This window comes from Anser anser (assembly GCF_964211835.1).
Source record: "Anser anser genome assembly, chromosome: 27".
Lineage (NCBI taxonomy): Eukaryota > Metazoa > Chordata > Aves > Anseriformes > Anatidae > Anser > Anser anser.
Window position 1 is genome coordinate 5,455,256 of NC_139748.1, and position 24,920 is coordinate 5,480,175.

General features: G+C 46.7%; 1 protein-coding gene across 6 annotated transcripts in view; it reads right to left on the reverse strand.

Moving 5' to 3' along the window:
- The window catches only part of KDM5B (lysine demethylase 5B), a 54,401-nt gene extending 35,805 nt beyond the window's left edge, over positions 1-18,596 (reverse strand). The window contains exons 1-5 of one of the 6 annotated variants that reach the window (XM_083812270.1): positions 10,645-10,841; positions 10,413-10,457; positions 4,952-5,029; positions 3,595-3,717; positions 2,566-2,736 (exon numbers count right to left, since the gene is read on the reverse strand). In XM_083812270.1, the coding sequence (XP_083668396.1) occupies positions 2,566-2,736; positions 3,595-3,717; positions 4,952-5,029; positions 10,413-10,457; positions 10,645-10,650 (423 nt within the window). In that variant the 5' untranslated portion in view covers positions 10,651-10,841. The other 5 variants (XM_083812272.1, XM_083812268.1, XM_083812273.1 and 2 more) reach the window with 5 other exon arrangements.
- Positions 18,597-24,920: the final 6,324 nt, after the last annotated feature.

Genomic DNA, 24,920 nt, shown 5'->3' on the forward strand with positions numbered 1-24,920 from the left:
TCACTCCTTGACTGACCCGATTAACTGCAAGCACATGTCTTTAACAAAGGCTACTAACTGCTATTTCTTCAGTGCTTTCCTCTCCCAGCCATCGGAGCCTTTCTGGAAAAGTTAAACTTCCTTCTACAATTACTTACCATAAGCTGATCCTACAAACCATCAGCTAGCCTGTGATCATGATCCCATTATATTCTGAGAAGATGGTTCCAAACGCAATCCTTGAACTCCAAATGGTGACACAGAGTAAGTTACAAACCCATGAGCTGAACCAGTTCAGGAGCAGCTCCTTCACCAGGCAGGCAAAGGGCGCAGCTGGAATGTTCACAAGACCTCCAGGATGTCCAAAGGTGGAAAAAATGTAGGGATTCAATCCCTCCCCTACAGTTTTAGACATTTATGAAGTAGTCATTTGCATGAGCTGATCACCCAGCCTCCTTGTACTTGCAGAATACCACTGGTCTACCCTGCTACATATCCACTTTAAGAGAAGCAGCACGCTCCAGAGTTGCTTATTTCTCTCCAATGGCAATAAAAGGTCCCAAAGAACTAGCTCACACAGATCTGTCTTTATCAGAGGCATACGCATACAAAATTTTGGACTGATCAACTGCACTCTGAACATTAAATCTTTAGTCTGGAAAAGAGAACAGACTGAGAAAACAAACACACTATCTCTTGTCCCCCAGATTGTAACTGCATTTTAAATAATGCAAACAGTTAGGCAACATTGCACAGTTTTGACACAAGATTCTGGATACTCAGTTCATGTAGTCTCATACTGATAATTAATGCAGCTAAGAACATAAATGAGAATATAAGATAGTACATCCCAGAATGCCAGCAGGTCTACTGCAACTTCTCTGGAGCTACATCCAAGACCTGCCTAGTCAAATATATCAAGGTAAGAATGAAATAATTTACCCCTGTGAAGAGCTTTTCTGAGTATTAGAAAAATGCCAATTTCTGGTGTTTGACAGAACAATAGCTTTACTAAAAACATGCTACTAGTTCAATACTAAACAACTCTAGATAGTTTCATTACCTTTTTATAGATGAGTATTTCCAGATGAGTTATTGGTCAAAATACCTTATGAAGGCAGTTTAACATACATCTAACCCACAAATAATTAATGTTATACTCAGCTCTGTATACTCAGCTCTGGACAAGATTTAAGTTATGGCACAGCCAACAGTGGAAATGACATCCTTCCATATCTCCCCACACGCAAACACAGGAAAAAAAATATTGCAAATACTACCGATTAAAAAGAAAAATTAGTGAGTATAAGCACTAATCTGATGGATGATGATCCTAGCAGCATGGAAAGCTTCTCTTGAAAGGCTTGTTGAAGTATCACAAGAAGAAAGCACACATCTGAAACCGACAGTTGTCAAACCCAATAGCTGTATCTTCTCCCACCCCCCCAAAAAAAATCACAGATGCTTAGAGTCTCAGTAAATCACTGAACAGACATAAAATAAAATGGATACCTCCACAAGAAGCATCTAGGAAAGCACCACTTACTGTGAACACATGGAAGAAAGCCAAACAGAATCTCATCTGAGATTCATCCTAAAAAATGAATTGCAAAACAAACTCAGTTGGAAGACAACATTATCGGAAAGAAAAAATAATCTGAGTGGAAAATGAGCTAAAAAGAAGACTTCTGTGGATTCTCTCAGTTCACTAAAAATATACATCATTCCCACATGTAGGAGGGGAATATTTTAACAGATTTTATGGGGGGAGTTAAAAAAAAAAAAAAACAAAGTTAAACATACCAACATAGCTTTTCCAGAACCAAATGATGCACTGAACACATCAGTTTGGAAGAAAAATATCAGGTGTCTATTGCAAGAGAGAGCTTGGAAAGTTACATTTAAAAAGAAGCATGACCTCATCAAATGAGATCACAAGCAGTCATCTGAGAATGCTTTTCTATTCTGAAAGGGTCTGCTACAGAGAAAACCATGAACTGAAACATCAACTGTACGACGGACACTTGCATGGGGAACCTACGTTTCCATGAAAGTGTAGCACCATGTGAGCTGCTTTATAACCTTTATTTAGATCTCTTTCCCTGTGCAATTGCATCTCAAAAATATGAAACCAAAGATAGGTGTCACAAAACACACCACTTTGGAAAAACAACTCAAGAATTAAAGGTTTCCAGAACGAAAATGCAAAGTTTTCAATGACATGCTTCCAGAAAACAGTATTACTTTCCATTGCTTCGCATGAACACGTCTGAGGCAAGGCAAAATATTTTTGTCACAGCAATTTCCCTAGCATGTTATCACGAGGCTGCTGTAAACTGTAGATAGAAAATACAGAAACACAGAATTCAAACCTGTCAATTATAGGTTACCTTTAAGAATCCAGCTTAGCAGTGATTAAAAAAAATATTTTTGATTAAAAGTTTGTCTATGGTTTTCTAAATTGCTTACCGTCACCGACATGCCATAAAACATAAAATGCAGTCTTTGGAAATTGCCATCAAAAAAAAAAAAAAAAAGACTGGCACCTAAATTAATTGGACTTCAGTTAGCTACAAAATAGCTTACCAATAGGCTAGCTCCAGATTGGAATAAGTTGTAAGGATAGAGAATACGCTCATAGTGCGCACGGATGTGCGAACCCACTGCTTTGCCAGGAGCAAATCCCATTCTAGTGGCTATTTTGGTCCATTTTCTCTCCTTGCAAACTACATCAAATCCTCCTTCTTCTGCAACTAGCTAAAAAGAGAAAACAGAATGATTATAAACTTAATACTAAGATGAGCAGCATTAGCAGCATCTAAGGAAAGCATTGCTAGTTTAAAGAAGATAAGGACAACAACACAATTTCTATTTTAAAAGAGAAAAGTATAGATTTTTTAAAAAAACACACAACAATTGTTCAAAAAAGCTGTAACTGGAACATATAACCTAATCAGGACATGTAAGCATCTTTACTTTACAAACAAGTCAGCATCTGTATGTGATGACCAAACAGCAACTCAGCCTACTTCTGAGAATTTTTCTGGATGCAATTTGCCATTCCTCTACTTTGTATTCCAACAGACTTTCTAGTGGAGTACAATCAGTTCTTCTCACTAGAACACTTACTATGAAATAGGCTCAAAACTAATCAAACACTACCCTAAATGTAAAGAAGCACAGAGAACATACCCTTGAGGGTCAGTGAATCCCATCCCTTGCTATCACAACACATAATCTCCTCCACAAGTTCAACAAGCCTCATCCTAAAAGTAACTGGACATTGTTCTCCCGTATTCCTAATGGAAAAGCCTTTTCTCACTGCCGTCATGGTTCAGAAGCTTTTTCCAGTTAAGCTTAAGTTTATTCTTGACCAATTTGTATTCAAGTTCAACTCTGAAGAGTTGGAAATTAAATTTAATCTCCCTGCTCATATGAAAGCTTCCACAATTATTATATTTCCTATTATTTTCTCACATTAGCTAGGTTAGGTTGAATAAAGTTTCCATCTTAGATATACCCCCAAATCTATCTTGAACAATTATGATGCCATCCCAAAACTGTGATAATACAACAACTTCTTAGGAAGAGTTTTCTCCACTGTAACAGTCTTACTCTATTAAGCTGAAATAAATCCAAGATCTTCCTCTCCACATGTGGAATTTTCAGCGTACATCCCTGAAGTTCCCAAAACTTTGCAATCTGGTCCAGGAAATTCAGCTTTACACGGGTTTGGGCCTGAAAACAAAAAGTGAACGGCATGCTAAACACAGATAAAGCTTCTGTTTCCCACGGTTTATAAGGTTGCAGCCCCTATTGCATGTCTGCCTTTTCCCTCTGCAAGTGTAATTTTGCATTTTTTCCTTCATGTCATATTCAGGAAAAAAAAAAACTGTACAAATATCATCTGTCTTTCCTGAAGTCACTTATTAACTTTTTGTAACGCATTTAGAAAAGTACTGAGAACAGACAAGCAGCAAGTTATTACTGCTAGAAGAACTACCTAAATCCTGGTAACGCAGGTACTTTATTACAGGTTGCTTTTGTTAGACTGCATTTGGATCATTTTTATGAAGGAAGTAAACCAGTTATTGCAAGGAAAGCCAACTACTCTGTTTGTAGAGCACTTCACACAGTAAAGTTGGGCTCTAATTGAACACTTGCTGTGTTAAAGAGTAGTAACTTAAATTTTGCCACATTTCAATTTCATCACATTTTTCTGTGCTTAAGGTAGGAAATAGCCATGTCTACACATACCAGCTTGTTCTTAAGCTCCAGAGAGAGCTCTAAGCCAGTCTGTGCCCATACACATCTCTTGCTTCCCTTGCACCTGAAGCCAACATTCGAGATCTTACCCTGGCACTTAACATAATCATGAGGTCTTTGAAAAGCAAGCGTCCTCTGCTCATGAGGAAAATCAGGCAAAGAGTCACCATCGTTCCAGTTCTCACCAGCAGTGAGCCAACCAGGACTCGCTGCCACTCCCTTCTTCTAGTCTGAATTATGAAAGCAGTGAATCAAAGTGCTTGTGAACAGCAGATTTTGCACCAACTGAATCCAGATTTTGCAATTGTTTCTTCCAAATAGCTTGTTATTTTTAAAGCACTCTGTAAATGCTTCATCTCTTCTACTTTTAAAAGATGCTGTATACACAGAAAATGCAGACAAAAATTTATGGCACTTGAGAATTTGAGTTTAGCTGCTTATAAGTGCCTCTATGTGGAAAAGGCCTGATTTATTTTTTTTTGTTCCTTCAGCGAGCATTAACTTTACTTTTTATGGTTGGTATGTTTTCATGTAAATTCTGAAACACATGGATTTCTGCGTGCTAATTCAAAACTGACGTTCAGATGTACTGAATGCTGTGAACTGAAGTCAAACAGAGCTCACGGACAATCAACTGGAAAAAAAAGGTGGGGGGGAAGAACATGTAAGCACTGGAGCAGAAGCAATGTTTAGTTTTACAGCTTACCTCTAGTTCATTAAGCCTCTGGATCCTCGGAGTGAAGTGAAGCTTATCAACATCACATGCAAATGGAGGCTGCCAGTCCTGGGGAAAAAAAAAGAAAGTACTTCATCAACAGACCAGGAAAATAAATGAAATTTCTTTGTACTCCATTCAAAACCCAGGTAAACCCGAAGCATGGAGAGGTCTTTGTGGTTTTCAAGCCCTCCCCAGCACCACAGAGTACAGCACCGTCCACTGGGACCAAAGCTCTCGGCTGCGCAGCCCCTGCCGACAGCCATCTCCTCCCTCTGCCTTTGTGAGGCTGACCCTTCATTCCAAAATGCATCGTTTTGAACAAGGCTAGCCAGGGAAACACGCAGCATCAACCCCCAGCCAGTCTCACTGTCCAGCATTTAAATGTCACTGTGCCTTTCAAGTAGACAGACACTGAAATGGTGAAATAAAGAACATTTTAAAACCGAAAACCTGTCCTCGAGGAGCCCTCAGTCGCTCGCTGAGCCAGTCCCCCTCCTGCACACACTGGGCGGCAGCAGTGGGGCTTGGGCTGTTTGCCCCATTACTGCGAAGGCCCCACTCCAAAATGGGAACCGCGGGCAGCTGAGGGTTTTGTCCGTCCGACAGAGGAGCGCTGCCTTCTTGCAAGTCAACCCCCCCAGTGCTTTAGATGGGAGTAACAAACACCCAGTCACAATCCTGAGATAGAGCAACAGATTCACATGGTTAGCACAAAAACCATCGAGTAACCATCGAGGAGTTTCCTGAACCACGATCCAAAACACGACGCCTGCCCTTACGAGGAAGACCAGCATTTGGTATCGGGCATTACACGCTCCCGAAGGCCAACGCAGCAGCTACCTCTTGTAACCGGTGGGCTAAGGAACAACCAGCAGCTGCGCTACAGAGCAGAAAAAGTTTCTTAATTCCTTGTCTGCAAACATTCAGGAACAACTGGAATCTGATCAATTAGAAATGATTATTACTACTTAAACAAAATACCTGCAACTGCTAGTGTTATTTATGCCTACGACTATAAAGCAATTTTATCTTTTACATCTCTGACATCTATCACATGCAGTTGGTTTGGCAACACAGAGCTTCGCTGAACTAAATTAAATTTGATTTGAACTTGACAGTAATTTATTACATATAAAGCTATCTTATTATCACTAATTACAGAATGAAGATAACGTGCACAAGAGCTATGGATAGCAGAGGAAGACAAGAGAGCTGTCTACCAGGAAAGACAACAGCGCTTCCTCAACGCCTGCAGACTCAGACAACAAAAATAAAACCAGTCTCAAGCAGAATATTTGTTACTTTAGCAGAAGTGCTCAATAGGAAAACTAGCTTCAAAAATAACCATAAGGGACATGCAAGGCAATTATCTTATGTACAAACAAGCAGGCTGAATTTGTACCGTGACAATCTCATGCTGTCCAAGCAAAGCCCGGAGCAGAAGCAACTCGAGGGCAGGGACGCAAGAGCCGCAGCGTATGGAAAACCTGAACGTGAAGGCCACCAACCTATGCGTTTTATCAAGCATACGCCAAACCTCAAAATTGGTAATGAGAAGTTTTCTGATCCTACAAGGCGTTTTCAGCACATCAAGACTTGGCAAGGTTGAAATTAAGACTTGAACTGGAAGTTAGATGACGACAGTGGGTCAGGATGGCAAATTACCGAGAGGACAGTCAATTCCCAGCAGTATGTGCTTCTCCATCGTTTCTGTTCCGTTAACCACAAGACTAAGACTGGTTTCCAGCGTCACGATGTTCATGGACAACTACATAAAATTAACCCCATTTTTATTGGTTCTATTTTATTTCCCAGACCACCAAACCATGAAAATCCCCAGTCTGCCAGAGGAAAGGCAGGGACGTTCTTTTGTGATGTTCTGACACTCGATGAAGCATTTCTTGCCACTAAACTGCAAGAGACACAACTGGGAACATTCGGAGCAAGACCGGAATGAAGTGCTGTACTTCAACACAGCAAATCTGCCTTTCAAGCTGGTTACACGAGTGCAGTTAGACACAGCTCTGGGGCTTGCTCTGTGCGTGAAGACAGAGCGACAGAAGGCCGGCAGCCAGACCAGAAGAGGACAATCGGTGGTAACGTCACAAAACACCCATGGGACATTCTGGAGACTAAATCGCCTAAGGGAGAGCTGTAAGATCCTAAGAGCTTTGCTTGGGCTGAGAGAGTAAGGGCAAACAAAGAAGCGCTGTCAACTGCCTGCTTAGCTAAGCCAGGGCTTCCTGCTGCTGGGTCATCCACAACCCAGAAAAGGAATCTGCAGAGGCCAAAGAGCAGGAAACGGGAATGAAAAGAGTAAGAGCGAGAATTCAGATCATGCAGGGCAATGACACCACCTACGGCACTGTTACTGGGCCCAGCACGGCTTCAGGGCTATTGCTGCCACATAAAGGCAGCCAACTGTGCAAAGAGCAGCACCAAGACCTCTGGCTGGGCCACACGGCTTCTGGCGCAGTCTGCTGGCTCTAGGAAAACCCAGCAGAAAGCTGCGTGCCACTGGGACACAACAGGAGGAGCGGGATTCCCACCTGATCCTACAGGTTTCAGCTGATGCTGACAGAAGGACGCCAGGCTCCGCAGGACAGGCACAGACCTAAGACCCACAGCTGGAAAGGTGTCTGTCTTCAGACAGGACAGAAGCAAGCTTCTCCTCTCCAATTACGAAAGCAAATGAAGTTGACGTGCGTTATCTAACAGAACACCTCACTGATAACACGGCATACAGAAACAAACTATTCCAGAGCTAGCTAATTAGCTGCACACATCTCCTACTAATTACTGACTGGGGTACATTTTGGGAACTTCTTCCCTTTTTGCCAAAGACACTTGCTCCAGCAACGAACTAGTTGTCTATTTTCTTGGGGAAATTCACGTGACTCCAGACAGCACCAACTTCCCTAACAGTATTTTCCACACCTTTTAGTTTTCAGGCTTCACAACACTGCAATGAACGATGCGCAGAGCAGAACGCTGCGGTGGCAACGTCAGCTGCTTTACCAAGAGGAGCTTCAAACTTCATCCACCCGATACACAGCTCCCAGTCCAGCAGGCAGATGGGCCCGTCAACACAAATTTAATAGCCATAAAAGAGTGTAACTTTTAGCAAGGAGAAAGTCACCGCAACAACTCCTGCCGAGATACGGTAAATTGGCTTACTGAGAGGTAACATGGGATTTACTCCGGCTCACTGTAAAGCTCTTGACTTTTTTTTTTTTTTAAGCAGGAAGAGCTGAGGGAAATACAGGCTAAGAATTATACAGCAGGTCACACTGGTTATTATGAAAAGACTCCTCTGACTTCAGAACCACAGCACCGCGCATCTCATTTATCGCAGAACCCGTTTCACACGGCATTAGTCTGAGCTAAAGACACACAGCAAGCATCGCTTGGAGATATTACAGCAGGAGTAATAAACAGGCAATCCTGACTATCACCAATTCGCTTTCAAGTCACAAACAGCTCAATTTGGAGCATCTCAACTGAACTAGAAGTTGGTATAACCCATGAAAACAGTATTTCGCATCTTATGTTCCAGCATATGGCAATTGCCTCAATTCCTAAACAAGATTCTTATAACTCTTCTTTAATAACTACATTATTTACTCAACAAAAAACTCGCATGCAATTTGAAACACGATTTACTAAGATAAACGCGACTTTCATTAAAAGCGGGGCTACGAGGCGCAGGTTTGGAAAGAAAAGCACCTCTGAAATGCAGCAGCACCACAAGAGGGAGCTTCTTCGTGGCGAGGCTCGTTCTGCCAGGCTGCTGATCCGCACGCCAAGCTGTGCTGAAGACAACAGCCCACACAAACCAGCTCTACAGGCCCGTGTCCCTTAAGCCAGTTGCTGGAAAGTCTGTAAAACTTGCCTTTTGCATCCAGACTGCATGTGCAAGGTCCTCAAAAGCAACTGGTCTGGATCCCCTCCCATCCCCCATTTTTTATTTAAAACAACAAAAACGTTTAAAAAGGTCGATTTGACTTACTTTCAACAACCACTCTAAGCACTAAGGTTAAGGATACACAACAAACAACAGAAAGGAAGAACTGAATTTCCTAGAAAATCAGGACTTTTTACAGTGCCCAGACTCTTCATCTGAAATGACTCCATGGCTTTCTATTGTCCGTAGATGACTGTAAGAAGCCTGCAATAAAGATGAGCAAAATTATTTGCCTATGTTAGCTTGCATTTGTTAACGAGCTCTAGGCAGAATAAACCTGAACAAATCCATGCAAAAAATGACACTGATATCAAAATCTGAAACTCTTCTATAAACTTTATAGGCAAATGTAACTATGCAAAAGGCATACTCTCGGGATCACATTAATATTTAAAGTACTAATGCAAACTACAAATGCTTTTAGGAGAACTATTTCTATACTCTTCCTTCCAGATTTGCTGTTACAAGGATAACAAGCTTCATGTAACTACGGCTGGTAAATGTTGCACCTCATCCCGATTCACTAATTCAAATTTAACACCCCGATTCTCCAAATTCAAGCAAATGAGATTACCACTGTCATGGGCAAGCTGTTCTACAACTTTGTTAGCTTCAATATTTCTTTTTTCCCCCATCCCCATCTCAGTTTTTTCCATCAAAAATCTTGTTTGCTTACTATCCAAGAAGCTACTCTTGATCACTTCTTGGAAGCGATGTTCAAAATACTTTTCAATGAACAAATCGTATCTTTTTGCATCTCTTTACAGAATCAGCTTTCTAGTGCTGCAAATAATGATTTTCCCCTGGATTATTTCTGAAGCATCTCCTATTTTTTTCAACACCTTTTGAAAATCACAAGTAGCATTTTAGTTGCAATCTCTCCAATATCAGGAAAGAAAAAAAAAAAAAAGACGCGTCACTTTCATTATTTTGCTAGACAATGTCTCATAGTAAGATCCAAAAGAATACCTTAGCAATTCTTGCCATAGAAACACGAATTCATTCAGTTAACTACAGCAATTCCCTGCTTCCCAGGATGCCCACCCTGTACGCCTGACCTACATTCTTTGTTCCCCGATCTATGATCTTGCCTTTACAAAGGTGTGACATGATCGTTGGCTCCGAGAGGAAAGGAGCAGCCTGGGTGACTCAGGAGGTCCTTTTTAGTCTCGTGTTTTTATGGATGTATTAAAAACACATTCAAAAGACACTCAGATCATCAGAGAATCTATGCAAAACTGGTCTGCACCACCATTTATCACCCCAGCAGTGTCAGTGGGTCATCCACAAAGCTTTCTGTGGAAGGGGAACTAATCCCTCTCTGACCCTGTTAAAAGGCTAACATTAGTCGATAACTCCAATCACCAGCTAACCTACTTTGTGATGATGTGGTCCTCGCTCTGCCATTTGGAGTGAAGGTGATTTTTCCAATAAAAACATTGGATTTCTCCCCGCTGATAAAGGGTCTTAGGTGCAGTAGCATACCTCACATGCAGAACTCTTCAGTAAGATGAGCTTGTTGGAGTATTTCTATAGTGGATGGAACTGGGCTCTGTTACATACCACAAATTAACAAAGGAAAACAAACAAAAACATGAATCCTTCCCAACAGAGAACTGCTGCCAAAAAGATGAGCTTGCAATGGGGATCACCCCTCCAGACCCAAGTGTTTCTTGTGCCAGCTCCAGACTTGGAGAGAAATAGAAGACCAGGTTACCTGCATGATTCTCAAGCGTCAGAGCTGGCTGCTCCTTGGGACGCAAGGGTAGCGGCCAGAAACTACAGTGGGGTTTGAACATCAGGACAAAACGGGCACCAGGGTTTGCATAAAGGAGGTGCCAGTTTGTAGAGGTGACTGCACACGAGGAGCAGATGCAGGGGTGCTGGCAGCACCAGACAAGAGCGAGTACAACCGACGAAGCGCAGACTCACGGCAAGCAGCAGGGCACAAAGCTGGAGGCGCACAGGAGGCTACGACAGCCTCAGCGGCACTGAACCCACGATCCCTGATCCGCTGCAAAGGTCACTGCACTGCTGCAGCACAGCCCCAGGCCTCTGCCGGAGATCTGGGGACTCCGTGAGCGTGGTCAGATGAGTACAGCCTGGGACGGGTCAGACGGGAGCTTTATTGCCTATGAATGGTGAGAGAACGCTTGGGCAGCGCCTCTGGGCTCTGCTCCCCCATTTTTTAGGAATTGATTACAGGGACTCAACCTAAATGCTGGTTCAGAAAGGAAAAAAAAGGTGGGGGGAAAACAACCATTTCAATGCGAACAAAGCTTGGGCTCCGTCTCTGGGAAGGATGGACCCTTAAGTAGCTTGCTAAGTGCCACCATTCTGGGGAGGAATCAGGCAGTGAATAGGGACAATATGGAGAGAGCCTTGGTGGAGCCTATAGGAGCGGCACACCCAGTATTGTCTTCGCTGGAGGTGGGGAGCTGGAAGCAGTCACAGACTATTAGCTTTTAACTGAAATGAATGTGCTTTTAGTTAGGATAAACTTCTCAGCCAAACCTCTCAAGTCTTAAATATTCATAACTCTACCACCACACCTCGCAGAGAGCATCCAGCAGCGCGGGGGCCAGGCTCAGGTGCCAGTGCTGAAGGGCGTCAGGCCCCACGAGCTCCGCCACTCTTCCCTCAAGGCCTGAGGGGCTGTGGACGGTCTCAGTTTTTTGGTCTGGTCCTGCTGCCACCTCCCGAACGCGTCCAGCCGGTGAGTGGCACAACCGCGGTGCTGTTCGTGGAGCCCTCCCGTCCCAGCACTTTGGAGCCGCAACCAGCAGCTTCCAAACCCAGTTTTTAATCCCAGTTTAACTCGGATTATGGGAGGATCTGAAGGCACAGCAGGCACCCAACATACCTACAGACAAGCAAGAGCCAACTCCAGCACCGGCACCCCGCTGATGATGGCTCCAGCTCCGAGCAGACAGAGGCTCTCCCGCTCAGCAGAGGCCTGCCATGACAGAACTCGCCTTTCAGGCTCTCCCTTCAGATTATTTTCACTTGCAAAGCACATACTTCCACCGGAGACCATTGCTTAGGCTCATGTAAGGAAGGCTGGCAGGTTTTATGAACCCAGAGGTTCTCCCCAGCTTTTCAAGGCCTTCAGCCTGGCCTCCTGCACGCACACCCAGCCCTCCGCCCTGCAGGCCCCAGGAACGACCCAGAAATTTGGGTCTGAGGGAAGGAACATCCTGCTGGACATAATAAACGTGTTCTGCTCACGGACAGCAGTTGTTTCATGGCTGGGGAGGGGGCTGCTTTTAGCTTGAAGCTCTAATTTCAGCTTTTAGCTCACTGACACTGTTTATGTCTCTCAAGTTACACAAACAAACAGAAAACCAACAAAAACTCCCCAAACCCTCCACTGCTGCCTCACATTTAGTTCCAGACTAAATCGTTTCATCTGAAATCTTCTATGAGCTAAGACAGAGCGTCTGAACTCCACGCTGGAAGGGACTGATGCGAGGCGAGGATATTCTCTCATCATTCCTCAAGTACGCTCCATTTTTTCAGCATTTCTGAAGTGCAGAAAACTTACCACTGGTTATGCTGCACAGAACAGTTGTCATTAGTAATATAATGTTGTTTTTTCTTATTTCCCTGATAATTAAAGCTTGGGGACACCGATAAACAAGCTGCTCTGGATTTACCTTATTTCACAGTACAACCCCTGGACTGAACATAGCAAATTCTTCACATAAAGACCTCCTGAAGAGCTTCAGTGGCAGATCTAATTTTCTTCACCAGAATTTGACAGCCTGTAAACAGGAGCCTCAGCACCGAACCACCTCTTCCAGAAAACACCCATTCTTGATCTGAATGTGTCAGAAGGTGGCAAACTCATCGTCTCCCTTATTTTTTTTTCCCTAACAGCCGATCACCTTCCCTGTTAAAAATGCATGTCCTGTTACCCAACTCGAGTGAACCTGGCTCCAGCTCCACAGGGACCAGCGGCTTGCAGGCGCTTCTCAACCCGACTGCCACGCCATGCTGTACCTATCATTTTCTCCCTATGAAGCTTGCTTATGTATTGTAATTATCTGTTTTCTTTTTGATAAAATAAACAGACCAAGCCTCTGCGCATTATCAAATCAGAGGGATCACCACCATCAGCTTCCTGTTTAGGGCAAACCAGAGCGATTCTCTGCATTAACTCCTGGTGTAGCTGTGCTGCTTTACATCTCCCTCAACGAAGGTGTGCCAAAAGTTAACTGCGTTTAGTCCACAGCTTAAAGGAAATTGTTTTATTTCTCCATAAAAATAAATAAATAAAATCAAGGAGGAATGTGGGAAGCAGGAGGGACTTTAAATCCAGACCAGCTCCCTCAGCAGGCTGGCCACGCAGCTGAACGAGCAGCTTAAATCAACGCCGTTCCTGAAAACGTGCCCCGGAACAACAGCTTCAGTTCTTAGAAGCCCCGTGCCTTCAGCTCACACCGCTCGAGCCGTGGTACGGTGACATTTTTCAAATTCATTCTTCCGTGCGCAGAACTTTCTCGACACTTCTCCACACCCGCTCTAATTGTCAGATCTCTTTAAATTTCTCAGATGAATGCAGCAGTACTCTAAATGCGGCATTCTTCTCAGAACCATGCTACTATAGAGGTAAAATCATCTTCCTATTCTTTACCAGGAAATTCAAGAGCTGCGTTCGCTGATTTACCCAAAGCAGCTCTTCTAACATCAGACCCGTTTCCACAAGGATTCAATTATTTTTCTGCAATCCCCCCTCCTCTAAGGCTGGTCCAGGCTCCTTTGTTCCTAAAGGTAAAACCTCACATGGAGTCCTACTCAAGTGGTTATTGTTTCGTATCTTCCAGTGTTTATTAGGCAATCGGGATCACCCTATAACAATGAGGCACCTACCATAAACCTGCGATCTTTATGAAATAATTTCTTTTGTTCTTCTAGACCCTTTATGAAAATTACATACTGTTGGCTTGAGGTTCTGAAAGACCATTAGAAACCTATCCTTCATTATAATTTCTCATTAATAGCTGAAATAATTTGTGATTCCTTCAGCGTGGTATCAATTTTGCAGAATAACAATTATTGTAATTAGAATACTGAAACATGCTCAATTATAGTTTATAGATCTCAGATCATGACAACACAACCAATTTAACCGAACATGTAGTCGAATGGAAAACAATAAAACTAATTTGACAACACCATGCAATCGTATTTCATGGTATCACCTTTTGAGTTCCTGTTCAGGACTGTTATCAGCCATTCTTCCACCCTGGAGGGAGATGCAGTTAACAACTCTTGCACCCATAAAGAACTTAAACCCATGAAGAAGTTAACTCCTCTGGAAAGTTTCCCAGTGTTCCAGGATTTATTGGAAGTTTGAGTCGATAATTTAGAGAACTCCAGTGCCAATTCCTTCAAGATTTCAGTAACACTAACACAGATAATTTTAAAATATTTTGTTCTACCAGGGCAGACTTAAGGTTACTTGGAAGCCTTAACTGCGCTTCTCCGTATTCACATTACTCAAAGCAATGACATTTAGACTGAATGTTAATGTTTGGCTATTGGAAAACTAGTGTTTCTAGCATGTTTTACAGAATTTTATATTTTGAAACCGATGCATATGGCAAGGGAGGCTTAAGTAATTGTTATCTGTTATTTCTTCACTGCTGCAAAGCAGCTACACAACCAACTGGAAAGAGGAGTCCATTCTTAAGTCGAATTTGGAGCAGGAACAGTATGATATGTTACCTTTTATTCTTGAAGCTATGCTGCGAATTCGAGGGAATGCTTACTTTCATGAATTAATATTAAAAAGCTACCTATTTCAAACAGCAGTGATACCATTCTCAAACGATACTTCATTTCATTTAAGTGCCCCTCTAAAATGCAGAGCTATCACAAAGTCTTCCAGAATGTAGAGCCAGCACTTGACATGCTGATTTTTGGACTAAGCCACTGTTCCAGCTTACCATTTAAAAAGGGCAACATAGTAAAGGATGTTTTCAGTTCACAGAAGAAAATCCAACTGCAACACAGCATGTGAAGGACTGCAAACAAGCTGTGCGCCATCCAGTTTTCTGCTTCTAGCTTTGCATCTTCAGTTCAGCAGCACAGAGTCAAAAATATTTTTAATTTAGGTAGCACATTAACTACTTGAAACAACCACCGCTAGTAAAGCCTTGTATCTGACTGACACAGCTGCCAGCAGGACCGTCCCCTCACGCTCAAGGTCGTCAACAAGAAGCCTTCAACTTGCTTTTCTATGTCATGCAACACAGTGTCAGGGAACACGGTTACCGTTGTGTCCTCAAGACAGCCATTTCAAGTCCAAACCAGTTAGCATGGCATTGCAGTGTCCCACAGTCCTCCAAGTAAGAGCCAAACTAAGCCATCGGTGACGACTGGAACGAAGAGGAAGAAAGCTGCTTTTGAGCATTCAAGGGGAAACTCTGAAATTCTAGCACTGCTGTGCAGGAGTTATACCTGCTGTTAGGTCCCTGGACACTCTCTCATCCCAAGAACTGGCAATGAGCACCTAAAACCTGATACCTTCCACCCTGATGTCTAACAGTATGCCAGGTGCCTTGATAACCCCCTCGCAGAACAGTTCGCTGTCCTCCAAATCCTCAGCATGGGAAAAGCCACCACCGATGTGTTTTCCCAGGCATATCTGGTGCCCAGATAATGCTAGAAGAAAGGTGCCGGAGAAGATATTCCCTGTCCTTCAGAGACCACAAAGTTCTTCTCTTTGTGCTCCAGGGCTGAAATATCAAAGCTATCTTAGGAGCAATGACTCTTTCATAAACTTGTGAAGCTATGACTGGGCATCACCAGTTCCATATAACGTTATTCCATACTGCAGTTCAGACAGAAAAGCACAATAATTATCCAGCAGAGTTTAAGCTAAAACAATGCAAACCCAGGGATCAAATTCCGAGCTTTTTTCTGTCCTGGATCCTGGACAGTTCACAGTGCTGCATACCTGCTGTACAGCAGCCCCGGCAGGTAAGCGGACTAAGAACACAGCCAAAAGCTTCACTTGGATGCAGGAAGATTGCCAAACGTCAGCCATCCCTGAACAACACATTTGGTTAGAAGGTACACAATTTTTGTGAAAAGATCGGTATAATTTGTAGCTTACAATATTATAAGCCACCTGATTATACTGAATATTCATTGCACCTCCTGCTTCCAGGGGGAAGGCCAGGAACTACGTCAACTTCAAGGCTTTCTCTGGTAGATTTGGAAGGGCTCCCTCTATGCTTCAGGCCGGTGAACGATCAACTGCACTTGCACAAGTCTCCCGAGTCATTATCTAGGGTAGATAAGAGCTGTAGTAGCTAAGCTCTCATGAAAGCCAGGCCTCATATAACTATTAGGTGTTGTTCCGCCTTCAGCAGCTCCGACTATTTTCATCCTACTTCTAAATACGTTCAGTGAAACATATGAACATAAACACAGACAGATCTTAGCGTTTCAGTAAGTGGAGATGAGAGTATGCTGAGAATGCAGCTGTAATAACTTAATTTATTCCTTAGGAGAGCTATTCATTTATGACTCTCTAACAGATAATGTAGCTCACAGGAAGCTTTATGATAGGGCTTTGGCTTTTTTTACACAAACAGATGAGAAACATCGATGAGATTTTTAAAACAAATCACAAAGGAAAAAAGCCTCCATAAAATTTCTGTTCTGCTCAGAGTTGCTGAAATACTGCTGACAATATGTTCTCCAAAAAGATTATTCTACTCAAAAAGATTACATAAGTTCAGTGTTGACGGTATAATGAAAACCATCTTATCCCCTTAACTATGTCAGCACCGCCTGAAAAGGGGCACTGGTATATTCTACCTAGATCTAAATTCAAGAGCGTCCTCACGTAGTTCATACAAATGCAAACCCTCACAGTTCTCCCAGAAAACGGAAACATCTTCCTCCCCGAGATTCGCATCACTCGATTCGGCACAAACATTTCTATCACCTCAGACAGTAACGCAGCAAGTTACTTCACTTTATTTTAATTCGGGAGGAAAAGGATGGTTACCAACAGGAGTCCCAGCAACGATCAAAACACAAAACTGAGAAGAGCATGTGTTTCTGAACAGTATTTTCTTTGAGCTCCAAGCATCACTCACAAAACTAAAGTCTGCAGAAATGTTTTGTCAGCTTCACCTCTCGCTGGATGAGATTTAAGGCTCTCAGTTGCTGTTTAACATTCGAGTTGTTGCCGTCACGTAAACTACCTCAAGCCAGCTGCACCACCCCGGACTTGCACCACCCTCCACTTAGAGAAAGAGCAATTCACCCAAAATAAGATGATTCACACGTGCCTGTTAATTAGATTTTTACTCTAAGAAGCCCCTCTCCTCCCCAGTGCGATTGTTTATCCCGGTAAAAGAACTAACAATTATGACTACACAAACTGTGGTGCTAAGATCTTTAACAGTATTTCCCAGTAAATCGGGTCGTCTAACAAAAGGAAATCAGAATTCACACCACAATTGTGAGCACCGTTACACCAACAGTCGAGGTGATGATGATGAAGATGAAGGCTCATTACTCTTCCCACTGTGTATTGCATTCTAAAATGGTGGCCATGTCTGTCTAGGCTTCAGCTAGCAAAGACACCACTCAAACTCCGGGCTGCGGAGTTGGACGTTGCTCAACTTGAGGAAATAGTTACCTGGATCAAATAAAACTGAGCCGGACCCCAGCCAGGGCCGGGGCCGGGCCCCGGGGGACCGTGTGCGGGCGAGGAGAGGAGAGGAGCGGTGTCCCCAGCCCTCCACCACCACAATGCCAACATGGAGGGCAACACCCAAGCAGCTGCCTCCTCCAGGGCTCTGCACGGGGGCTGCTCGCCCCCAGCAACGGCTCCGGGACAGCGGCTGGGGCCCCGCTGGAACTTTTTTGGGGGGGGCCGAGCAACTGGGGACAGGCAGGAGAGGAGCGGCTCGGCCTCCCCGAGCCGGCGGGGAGCCGCGGCGGGGCCGGCTCAGCCTCCCCCCGGCTCCAGCCACTTTCCTGCCGGGCACCTCCAACACTTGGGAGCCACTTGGCGGCGGGGGGCGGCCACGGAGAGGGAGGCGGCCGGGCCCCCCCCCCTCCAGCCCCGGGGACGGCCAAACTTCTCACCGGAGAAGGAAGAAGAGGAAGAGGAGGAGGAGGAAGAGGGGGGGAGCGGCCCCACCTGCCCAGGGGGCACCTGCGGGCCCCGGGGGAGGGCAGGGGGCCCCGCACCGCCGACCCCGCAGCACGGGGCAGGGCCGCCGGGTGCCGGTGCGAGCCGTGCCGCCACACAAAGGCCGTTCCCCCGGCGGCGCCATGCGGGCACTCACCGGCGGCGGCCGCACCTTGCAGATGCCGGTCTGCTCGGCGATGGGCCGGATCTTGTGGATGAAGGCGAAGGGGTCGGCGAACTCCTCCCAGCTGGGCTCGAAGACGGGGCACTCGGGCGGGGGCAGGAACTCGGCCATGGCCCGGCCCGGGCCTCGCCGCCACCACGGCCACCACCACCACCACCAGCACCGAACAATCCTCCGCCAGCCGCCGCCTCCAACGGGACGTGCGCGTCCTGCGCCGGGAGGAGGCGGGGGTGCGGGGTAAAGGGGAGGGGTGCTGGGGGGTGGGGGGGGTTAACGGGGGTGGGGGGGGCAAGAAGGCAGAGAACGAGAGAAAAAGAGTCCGCCCCGGGCTGGGCGGAGGGGGAGGGAGCGAGGGAGGGGGCGGCGGCCGCCCCGCCCCGTCACGCGCCTTTGTGAGGGGGCGCCCGGCCCGGGCTGGGGCCGGTTGAGGGGTTGGGGGCCGGGGAGGGGGGGGCGAAGATTCTAGACCCTCCCCCGGGGGTTAGGGGCCCGCTACGAGCCCTGGGGGGAAGGGGGGGGGGGGGAACGGGCGGCACCGAACCCTCAGCGGCGCCTCCCCGGGACCCCACGGGTGCTGCTGGGGGGCGGGGGGGGGGGAGCCCCGGCCCCGCTCACAAAATGTCCGCCCCGCCGCCTTTGTGCGCGGCCCCCCCCCCCCGGCCCTTTCACACCCCCCCCCCCGTTCCGAGACGCTCCCCTCCAGCACCGCTGGTTCGGGGAGGCCTCGGGACCCCGCGCTCCCCACCCCCGGCCGGGGCCGGGGCCGCTCTTTGTGGGGCCTCGCGGCCGGGCCCCGCCGCGCTCTGTTTACATGCGCGGAGGGATCCGCCACAGCTGACAGCGGCCGCCGCCGGCCGGCGCTTCTTTTTTTAAAGAGCCTCTCCGCGGCCCGCCGTTGGCTGCGCCGCCGCGACGTCAGCGGCGGGGCGGGGCCTCGGCGGGCCGCGCGGACGCATTGTCTGCGGGCACGGCCCCGGGGCGGCCGCGGCCCGGACCCGCTCCCCTCACGGACCTCCCCCGCCGCCCGCGGTGCCGCTCGCGGCCCGGCTCCCTTTGTTCCGCGCCCCCGTTGTCCCCCGCCCGCCCCCGGTGTGTAGGGGGGGGGGGCAGGCCGCGGGGAGCCGCCCCTCAGGGAGCCCGGCGAGCCCCCTCCTCCTCCCCCCCCCCCCGCGGCGGCGGGCGCCGCACGTAGCGCACGTGCGTGGCCGGCTCTGTCACGCCCCCCTCGTGGCCACGCCCCCGCGGTGGCTCCGCCTCCATCTCCTCAGGAGGCCCCGCCCCTTCCCAACTCCCCTCCGGGGCGCTCGGTCGCCGTCCTGCCGCCCCCCTACCCCCCGAGCCCGGCCCTCCCGTTCGCTGTCCGGGAGCTTTTTAGGGCCCCGGTGGCACGGCACCGGCGGCAGAGCCCTTCCATGCCTCCATAATTGGGGTTATAACTCACCTCAGCCCGTCCTGCGGCACCAAACCCAGCACAGCCCCGTGGGGAGCCGTCAGCCCAGGCCCATGCCGCCATTTCCTAACGTGAGGTGCTGCTCGCAGCCTCGCCTGGTGCAGACGAAGCACGGCAGTGCCTTTCCTCCCCCCGCTGCCTAAAGCTGCCTTCGTGGCTCAGAAATGCCAATATCTGCTCATCCATGGAACCTTGGCTGTTACACACAGACACACTCAAGCTGTAACTTCTATAAAACTTCAGCTACTGACCTAAAATTTTGCCCCTTTGAATAAAACTGACCTGGCATTATCAAAAACCCATGCAAAAACACTTTTATTAATAATAGCAGTTGAGAAAGTCAAATACACCTCAGCTGGAAGCAGGACCTGAAAGCACAGAAGCAGCCAGGTGGTCGTTCAGGAAGGAACCCAAGGCCCTGGGTAGCTTAATAATTTCAAAGCTGATACCCTTTGCAAACAGAGCCTGAACTTTTACCCTATCAATTCCCTATCATTCAGCTGTTCCCCTACCACAAGAATTTAATTCATGAAATTATTTAGAGGAAAGAGGAAGTTGTAAGCTATCTAAGCTTCTGCTTACCATTCAAATAAATAGGAAACTAAGTACAGAGGATTCGCTTCTACAGTTTAGAATTAAAAGATTTATTCTCCTCACATAGAAAGAAGAAGAATGACGACTGCTTTCATAAAGGGCAGACTGAAAGGCAAAGGGAGGGATCCTCTGCCCCAGGCCGCTATCACTGGAGCCCACCTGGCTGGAGGCTTGTGGGCAAAGCAGAGCTGAGCGGGACTGAAAGGACAACCAGCCCTGCCCCACCACAGACATATCCTGGGGAGAGGACTGCAGAGAACACGACACAACAAGTTAGCAGCTTTAAGCCCCTGCAGCACAGGCCCCGTGTCCCAAGTGCTACGGGACCAGAAGCTGTGGGCTGGCCAGGCCCAGGCTGGAGCAGAGCACAGGATCGGCAGCGGGGCACAGCACTAAGAGCTGAGCTCTTTTCAAAGTCTTGCTCTTGCACGGACAAGCTCGTCCCGTGAGTCACACCTTGATCTGGCTTTAGGTAGACAGCCAGGCTCAGGTTCTCAGAGCCCAGGAGACACCCCAGTTGTTGGAAGCACCTCAGATTTTCATGAGCTCTAGGATGACGTTCCTCCAAGTTCCTTGGTTAAATTTTATCCACAGCTTAGAGAAGTCAGTGAACCCACTTCCTTGTACAAAAGCAGAGCAACAATGAGAAGTCTTAAACCGTATACATGAGATACACCATAGCCGTTTTATACTTTCCTGTCAATACTTTCATTTTACACCAAGGGAACCTCCAGTACAAGCCACCTAAGAGCAGTCTGGGGAGAAAACTATGCTGCTTCATCACCTTGGAACAGCTGCTCTGCACCACATCCAGAACTCTAGGGTCTCTGGCACAGAGGAAAAAGCTTTGAGCAACATTACTTTTGTGACTGGATCTGAGTTTCTCAGGAGTCTTAAGGATGCTTAAACAACAATGGTTTCTGATGTACAGAAAATAGTCTTTTTGGTAATGACTCCCCAGGTACTTGTTCTGTCAGCTGGAAGGCCCACGTTTAAAAGGATTATTTCTGCTGATAAAATCAAGTACAAAGGTCTCCTGTGGGACTCTGATGAAAAAAAAAAAAAAAAACATTCAGGTGCTTTACCTTGGAAGTTACTACAGGGGAAGAAAAAACATTTACTACAAAGATCTTAAGTTGATCAGATGAGGGATATGAGTTATCAAGAGATAACCCAAGGATAAAAAGCAGATTTCTTGATGGGAAGGTGAGGTGGCAGAAGTCTGGATAGGAAGGTAGCAATTGCTTAAGTAGTGAGCAAGCCCCGGAGGGTCTCTATACCCCATCAGCCATCTTACTTGTCATTCCACCTTACTACCTGCTGATGCAAGTGCTCCACCAACATAAACGTGTCCTTCTGCACACTGCCTTCTCTTGTACCCTGCTTCTGCTGGGACATCTGCAGTGTTTGTTGTATTTGGTGGGTTAATGTAGCACAGTCTGACTTTAAATCAGTGGTCCTGGTTCTGTGATGAATTCCCCAACTATTACCTCCAGTTCAAAGTTTCCAGGCACGTGCTACAGAGCTGCTAATTCCTGCACTAAGAAGGGGCAGTCATGAAGCGGAGCTGCTAGGGAGAAGCAGGACCTCAGCCAGGAGAGAACACCTTTCATCCCAGCAGCCTGGACCCTGCTCAGTTTAATCCTGTAGCACAGCAAGAGCAACTACAGCCAGCTCTCCCAGCACCCGCTGAGCACTGGTTGCACTGGCCTAGGACAGTGGGAATACTGGGAACTGAGATGAGCTTTAGGAAAGACTGCGCCCTGGGCCTCCGAGCAGACATACACCTGCAACTCTGGGCACTGAAAAAGACTAGAACTGCTCCCAGCAGCTCAGAAACCAGCAAAACTCATAAAAAAAATGCTAATATTACACAAGTTTCACTCCAGGGCTACCTAGAAGCAAGCTGGAGCAGATCCTGGCCATGAGAGTCCAAGGCACAATTTTATGCTCCCAGGTCTAGAGAGGCTGAGTGCCGCACAGGGAGTCTGCAGTCAGGTTTTTTTCCTAAGTCACAGATAAGTGAAACTCCATTGAAGTCAAAGCACTCATTTCATCAGAGAGTTTAGCCTAATTAAAATACTACATGTTCACAGTACAGGGCAGGGAGGGAAATATGCTGAGCCTCTCAGCTCTTTAAGAAAATAGATTCCTGGGAACAAACATATTTAGTAAGCAGAATGTATAACAGATCAAACCAAACCAGTTTTTCCTGGGCCAACCAGAAGCTTGTATGAACCTGCAGAGTGGTTTGAATTTCATCATCAAGGCTAGAAAAGGGTTTTAAATTTGAGAAAGCCAGCTGCTCCCAGGGATGCTGATGCACGTCACTCCTCAGAAAAGTGTCAAGCTACTGAAATCTCAGGATCCTGATTAGAAATATGGAAGGTTCGAGATATGAGATTATGGAATTTTCGTAAGCTCAGTTTGCAGATTGTAGACGTTGTACTGACTGCTGCTTTGGTGCTAGGGACCCAAACTCTTTGCCTTGTGTTTTGCCCTGGCTGAGTCTCAACAGAAGCATTCTCTAATGTAGAAGAATTAGGTGCTTTGTTAGCAACTTTCACCACAAGTATGGAGAAATATCAGTATCAGCATCTAGATGTCTGAGTACTTTCTTGCTTTTCTTCCAGAAGATGTGCTCCATACCCGTAGCCTATTTTGGGCTGGCTGACAACATGCAGGCTTCATATCTGTACCATGCCTTCTGCACTCTGGAGAAGCCTAACGAGCACCACAAGCTCTTAACTCTTCAGGCTGCAGGCTGAACATGTCAGCTACAGGAAACCATGCAGAGGGGCCACACTGAAGGGGCGGGCAGGAAATCTGAGCCTCTTTTGTGGGCTAGAATTGAGCTGGCTGGCCAAGGACGGAAGTCCCACAGCTGCACACAGCTCCTGGTGGGGACTATGTCAACAGACAGGTAAAAACAGCTGGTTAGCATGTGGAAGCCAAATACAAATGCTCGAGTATGGAAAGTTGTGCACAGTTGTGCAACTGCCTTCAACGTTACTTTCATTAATAATTCTGAAAGTCCCATACCCTATCATTAGCTTCTATTAAAGGCTGAGTTAAGTCTTACTCCAAATCCACGGCGAGGCTCCCATGGGCACAAGGATAAGCGAGCCGCAGCCGTAGGAAGTGCTGCAGAGGCAGAGCTGAGGTGCCGTTTCGCACGCCTCTCCTCGCTCTCGGGCAGCTGCTGACTCACGCTCAAATTACAGTTGTACCTGCTTGCTCCTCGGTGTGCTAATAGCACACGGCAGTGTGGGACGCAGTCTGCTCCCAGGCAGGACGTGCAGAGGGTGGGATGATTCTGGTGAAGTGCGGAGGCTGACAAGGGACCAGTCATCCACGGAGCGCTTGGACAGTCAGCGAGGGTGAGGCCCAGCTCATTATCTTACAGCTGGTGTCTAAACTAGGTCAGAATAATCTCACCCTAAAAACCCCTTGCGCTGACAAGTTCAGGTCTAGACCTCAGTGCTCGGGGAAACGAATCTACCTATGGAGTCCCTGCAGTACGATGGGGTAACTGGAGAAATACAACTTGCCACAACGCACAAAGCTACAAAGCTCAAATCTTTCTTAGAAAGAAGAATTTTTCAAAAGTTAAGGTGCAGCTTCATCACCCCCAGCCCCTCGGCTGCTGTGAAACAGAAAGTGCTGTCACAACTGTTCCCTGAAGTGTCTGAATTCAGCTGTGGTTTCTGTGTGGGTTAAGGGGAAGCAGCACTAAAAAAAAAAACTGCTCTGAAGAGACCGTACCGACTGTACCTTCTGCCACTCTTGCACAGCCCGCTATCACAACGGGCAGACGCGTTGTACCACCGCTGATAAGCCCACTGCCCTCCTCCCCACCTCTCAGCGACACTACACAGGCCCTGGCAAGGACGGAAGCTGGTCTTACAGAAAGTGTTTAATTAACAAAGCTTGTTCCTACTCAAGCTTCCTTTCTCAGCTACAGCTGAAATCCCCCACGATTAGCTAGATCTGCTCCAGGACTCACTTGTTTTTAGACAAAAGGTAGCATTAAAGCAGCGGTAAGGAGCAAGAATATAAGATTTGAGGGATCCTTGTGCCCAGGTAACCTACACCTGCACTCAGGATGGATTGACATGCCTAGCTCAAGTACACAGAGGCCCAAGCCCTCAAAAAGCCCAAACTCCAATCCAGGTTTCAAACAGCAAATACGCACAAAGTCATCTAAGCCCTGGTGGCTCATTTAAATGCGTTAAAAATTAGTCTAAGGCTGGACAGACGAATCAGAACATAAGACTGGGTTTTAAGAGAGTCTTCACTGATGAAGAGCCCTGGAAAAACTGCTTATGGAGGAAATTTAGACATTGAGAAATGGCTGCAGAGCTACATGAATTAAGGCCGAGAAAGTATTTCAGATAATACTGATCACATACAAGGTGACAATGTTAGCAAAGCAAAGGTGGTACGCAGCCACATGAATCACAACCAGGCGGACGGCTACAGAATCTGGTAGATGGCATGTAGGTTTAAAGCCAGCTGGGGAGCCAGAAGGCATTCAAAGGAGAAAGGATGTGATTAAATAACCTGGCAATGGAAAGAATTTAGGAGCTCTACAGGCAATAA